The sequence below is a fragment of the Tupaia chinensis genome, unplaced genomic scaffold (genome assembly GCF_000334495.1).
Source record: "Tupaia chinensis unplaced genomic scaffold, TupChi_1.0 Scaffold139743_1, whole genome shotgun sequence".
Taxonomy (NCBI): Eukaryota; Metazoa; Chordata; class Mammalia; order Scandentia; family Tupaiidae; genus Tupaia; species Tupaia belangeri.
In genome coordinates, this window is record NW_006199623.1 from 136,400 (window position 1) to 142,385 (window position 5,986).

Sequence of the window (5,986 nt, forward strand, 5' to 3'; positions counted from 1 at the left end):
CCATCTTCCCCATTGTCCCTGGCATCCATGGTTGCCCTCCATACCTTCCTCCCCCCCATTCAATTGTTCTGCCAATGAACTTAATTAGTCTAAATTAATCCATTAGCTACATATGTTTTACTGTTATGTGCTTGCCCTTGATAAAAAGTACCCCCATGAGTTAGCTCAGAAAACTCCAAGGAAATGCTGTGTCTATGTGTGATCAAGTGCAGTCAACTACAGTGTGGCATCCTTCATGTTCTTCCCCTCCTGGGTGTTCTGACTGATGTCTGTTGCACCTTGAGGGGACCACATCATTGTCACTGCTGGTGAGAACGCTCATGTCCCAGCCTACAACGTTGCTTCCAGTGTCATCAAAGACCCAGTGATGTCACACTCCATCACCTGGACCAGCATGACTGAGCAAGCACCTGTGGTCCACAGAGTTTCTTACGGGGACAACTTCTTCAGCTGCCACATGTACCCCACTCTCCATATAGCTTAATTATGGTTCCATGCACTGAACCAAGGTAATGGTTTCTGAAAAGAACCCTGGCTTGTCCTCCATCCCAAGCCCCTTCTCCATCTCCCCTAAATTAACTCTATAGTAACCCCTTAACACAGAGGGTACAGTTCAGTGGTTGAAAGCAAGGGATCTGAATGAGACAGAAGTTTAAGGGGAGACTAGTAACCCTTCTATGCCTCAATTTTTGGTTCATTTTTCCAGCAAAAAATAAAATCATTCTAAATTAATGGAATAATAAAACCTAATTCACATAGGAATTTTGAGGACCTAAATGAGATGAAATATCCAATTCACTTAGCATGAAGCCTGGCACATAGCAGTATCAGTAAATGGTGGTTATGGACAGCAGAAACCGCTCCTTTTTTCAACGCCACTTACTGACCGAATGTTATGTTTTCCCAAAATCTGTATGTTGAAATTTAATCCCCAGTGTGATAGTGTTAGGGGGAACCTGTGGGAAGTAATTAGATCCTGAGGGTGGAGCCCTCATGAAGGGGATCAATGCACTTAGAAGATAAAGATAGGGACCAGCAGTTGGCATAATGGCTATGTTGCTGGACTCCCATTGGTACCACTTTTCTGTGATGTCACTTGATTAGGTCCTTTGCTTAAGGGAAGATGTTTGGTCACTGAATAAGTATATGTGTGTATGTAATTGTATATACATATTCATGAATGTCTCTATATATTTATGTGTATTTGTGAAACTCCTCTCATGCAGATCCATCGATTCTCTCTCCATGGAGAATGGAGGAGCCTATAGAGTCTAACTGTACCTGGGTGTTGGGAGAAAAAGCAGAAAGACAGGAAGCCCACCATGGTGCCTTGTGCCAGGAGGAAGGAGTGGGAGGGGCATCTTTCTCCTTTCATTCGTTCCTAAAGGCCTTGGTGTCAGATGATGAAGAAGGGTAAAGAAAAGAGGTTCAGAATGACTGAAGTAATGCAGTTGGGTGCCAGTTTTTATTTTGGCATTCAGACCCTCCTTTCCCAAATGCTCTTTATTTTCAAGGTGAAGAAAAGAGGTTCAGACTGACTGAAATAACCCACAGTTGGGTGCCAGTCCTCATTTTGGCATTCAGACCCTCCTTTTCCAAATGCTTTTTATTTTCAGCCCAGTCTCCTGAGTCAAGTCCCTCCATGTGACTGTCCATGGTGTATGACTGTCTACTTATGTCAGCCAGAGCTGGCCTGGATCATTTGAGGCACCTGGACCTTCAGCTGTACATCAGAATGGGGGGGGGGATATGGAATGATATTTTTTTAACCTATGGGAAATATTGAGAGAGAACCTCTTAAGATAACTTATCTTTGGAACAATGCCAGTACACTTTTTTAAGCATCAACAAAGAGGTCATCACTTGTAGGCCCTGAGGTTTTTGTCCCACTTCCCCATCTGCCCATGTCACTGTGAGAACCACTGCTGTGTGAAATCTGACAGTAATACACGGTCTCGTCCTCAGCCTAGAGCCCAGAGATGTGCAGAAATGCTGTGTTCTTAGAGGTGTCTTTGGATCCAGAGACTCGACTGGGGACCCCAGGCCCCAACTGCTTGTCAGAGACTGAGTAGTAGTACAGGAACCACCGGGGACAGCTCTCTGGCTTCTGCTGGTACCAGTACATATTGTAGCCACCGACATTGATGTCACTGCTCAGGACACAGCCAAGTTTGACTGTTTCTCCAGGAGATGCTGAGAGGGAGGGCAGCTGGGTCAGCACAGGCTGGGCAAAGGAACCTGCAGACAAAGACACTCATGGGTAATAAGGTACAGACGAGGGTACACTGCTTAGGGCCTGAGACAGAGGGGCTGATGCAGACCAGGGGCCACCCTTGTGTTTGACACCAGGCCTCACCTGTGCAGTGAGGAAGGATGAAGAGAAGGACAGGAGTCCAGATCATGGTGGACACAGCCCTGCTGAGGTCCCTGTGCAGGAGCCGCCCTACCCCAGGCTTCTTATCTTCCCTACTGGCAGGAAAGGAAGGGATGTCCACACAGATTTTCTTCCCCTGGTGGTGATTTCTGCTGCACTCTCAGTCCAGCTGAAGGTGGAGCTTAGCTATTGAGACCAATGAGGCTGAAGCATAAGAACCAGAGCTGACCCCAAGGGGGAAGGGGAAAGCAGCTGCTGGGCATAATCTCATTCCACACAGCTGGGAGCAGGAGTGTGGGCCCATTCCAGAGCAGACAGGGCTGGGAGTGTGGGGAGGACACAGCTGTGGGCACCTACTTTACAGACTGAGACAGACCTGCAGCTCCCCTTGCTGCCCACTGGGTGGGTTTGGTCTCTCTGTGGACATGATGACAGGGGCTAGGCCTGTCCCCTGGTCACTGCCATTCCCTGACCATCAACCACACATCCTGGTGTCCCTGAATAACTAGGAATAATTAATAGACTTTTCCAGGGAGGGCATTTGGACTGCTAGGACAGGAGACGTGGACAATATGATGACTGTACTCTGTGAGGAGGCTGCAGGGGGTGAGAACACAGAGGGCTCTGGGGTGCCATCTTAAGCACCTCCTTCCTCAGAACTCAGGGACGGAGGTGAATGGGAACTGGGTCTGAGTGAGGAGTCTGGTCCTGCATCAGCACAAACATAGAACCAGGTCTGAGGAACTGAGCAGGTTTTTAGAAGATGCCCCAGAGGGTGCAAGTTTAGCCCTGTGCTGCATGATGTTCAATCCGTGAGGGACGGCCTGTGACAGTGATGTCATGAGAGCCAGAGGCTAGACCCCAGGCCTAGATGTGCCAAAGGTTGTCCAACCTGGATTTGTGCAAGTTCTCCCTATGATGTTTGTAAAAATAATTGCCTAAAAGTAAATTTTAGTAAGTGTAACCCACCACGAGCAAGTGGCTTGGTGGTTAAGGGGCCAGACTCCCACATGGTCAAGGTTTGTGTCTCAGACCTAGCACCTTGCTTTCCCACTTTCTCTCTCTCTGTCTCTTTCTGGTGAGTACATGTGCCCTATATCAAGTTGAAAAAATAATCATAAATGAGATTAAATAATTAATAATTAATAATAATAATAATAATAATAAAGAAAGAAATGTGGGACCAGCAGATAGCAAAATGGTTATGTACCTGGACTCCCACGTAGTTGACAATGGTTTGAATCCTGGATTTGGTTGCTTAAACTTGCCAGACATATGTGCATGACTTTTCAAGATTCCAAGAGGAGACTGGAGTAGAAAAGATTGGGGAGTTCCCATGCCCCCTGGGGGGTGATTTCTCACTTCTGTCTCTCTGTCTTCCTCTGTCTTTCTCACGACCATAAGTGCTCAATAGCAAAAAATATCTCCTAAAGAAAAAAAAATGTAACCTCAGTGTTCAGGACATAAGATAGTGCCCAGGATGCAGGAGTGGTGGAACTTATGAGGTGACTGTGTGCAGTATCCTATGGTCTTGAAAAGGCTGAAAAAGTAGGCGTATTTGGATCCAGATTACAAAGACTTTGAGGTATCGTTGGATACCTCTCCACCATCATGAAGGGACTGAAATATTTCTGACAGTTAAGTGATGTGGGATTGACAGGCCATCAACTGCCCATATTTAATGTGTCTAAATTAGTATGTTTTGTTATTTATATAAACCTCATTAAAATGAATAACAAATCAAGAAAATAAAAACATTTGAACATCTGCAAAATTTACTCATGTCCCTTTGAAATCCGTCCTTCCAAGGACCTCCTCAGTCCAGGCAACCATTGATATGTTTTCTCCCCTACCATTTTAGATCTTATTTTTAGAAAATGTATATAATTGATATTGGAGGATATGCATGACCTTTCTGGCATCTTTTATTAGACATGTTTAAAAATGCAATTCATGTTTGTACTTGCATGAATAATTCACTTCTTGCTATTAGTGTTCCACTATATGGATGTATCACAAAGGTTTATCCAAATGCCTACTGAAGGGCAGTGGGGATGAGTTACCATCTGCAGCTACTGTAGATACAGCTTTTTGAGCATTCACATAGTAGCCTTTGTGTGTGTATAATTTTATCTTTGATAAACTCAGGACACTCTGACTGGCTCATGTGTAATCTTTTCAGAAACTGTTCCTTTTCCATGGTGATTTTACCATTTCTCACACCTACCAGCAGTGTGGGAGAGTTCTCATTGTGCTCCAAGTTTGCTAACCCATGGCATGGCAGAATTTGTTTTAATTCCAGATGGCACGTGTACATGTGAGAGAATGAGTGAGTGAGAGAGAGAGAGAGAGAGAGAGAGAGAGAGAGAGGAGAAGGCACTCACTGAAGGGTCTTGATCACCTCACACTACTTTCTCCATTTCTATATGCTGTAGGGTTTTGGGGGTCACACACACACCAGCGTAGTGTGTTTTCAAGTGACCCAGGGGCCAGTATTTGAAAGGTAGTCAGCCATGTGAGATCCAGATCACTAACCACCAGAATGTTTTTACATAATGCAACTATTAATAGTTGTCTGCAGCACCAGGAAGTCCAAACAAACACAAATCCCCAAAGTGGAGCATGCCCAAGCTTCCATGTGAAAGGCATGGACAGCTGATTCCACACACATGACTGAGTTCCTTTGCCAGAGGAAATCCCAGTGATATTGGGAATGGAGATGTGTACAAAGGTGTCCTGAATGATCTTGGTTTCAATCCTGGCTCATGTGGCTTGAAAAACACATTGGACACAGACATGCCTGTGCCCCCAAACCTGATGGGATGGTGATGTGGAGGAAAGAGGATTGCAGCTTCACCACATCTTATAGGGGGCTCTCTCTAGCTCTCTGGAATATATGTATGTCCATTCACAATTTTAAAATGATTAAATAAAAAAAGAATGAGAACATTTATTGGACTTCTTGCAGGGGTGACTGCAGCCCTTCAGCAGAACAGAGGGGAGGTTTTTGTCTCACTTCCTCCAGTGTCTGGAGCACTGTGGAAGCCTTCGAATTCTCATGCCATATATTACAATAATAGTTGGCCTCATCCTCAGGCTGTAGCCCAGAGATGTGCAGAACACCTGCATTGGATCCAGAGAAGTGGCTGGGGACCCCAGTGCCCTGGTGCTTATTTGAGTCTATGTAGTACCACAGGAGATAGCGGGGAAGGCTCCCTGGCTTCTGCTGGTACCAGCATAAGCCAAAGTCACTGACACTGAAGCCACTGTCAGCAATGCAGGCAAATCTGGCAGATGCTCCAAGGGATGCAGAAAGTGAGGGCGGCTGAGGTCAGCACAGGCTGGGAGAGGGAACCTACAGACACAGACACATGAGAATGATAAGACAATTACCACGGTGACCATGCTCATGGGCTTCAGTCACAAAAGAATGTCTGGTATCTGTAAACACCTTTTGTTCTTAGTCTTTTTCTTGTATAATTGATGTTCTTTAAAATTGTTAATGTATAACAGGGCTTATGTTTCAGTTTGTTTTCTGTTCTGTTTTAAACAAAATAAAAGGAGTCCAAGCTCCTTTTCTCATTTCAAAGTTGCTACCAGTGTATGCAGTAA

General features: G+C 45.2%; 1 gene segment (V, D, J or C); it reads right to left on the minus strand.

Annotated features, from left to right (window-relative positions):
- Positions 1–1,966: 1,966 nt before the first annotated feature.
- On the minus strand, positions 1,967–2,402 carry LOC114004720 (immunoglobulin lambda variable 5-37-like). The segment is given in 2 exon segments: positions 1,967–2,238; positions 2,357–2,402. Coding segments are annotated over 2 exon segments (318 nt in total).
- Positions 2,403–5,986: the final 3,584 nt, after the last annotated feature.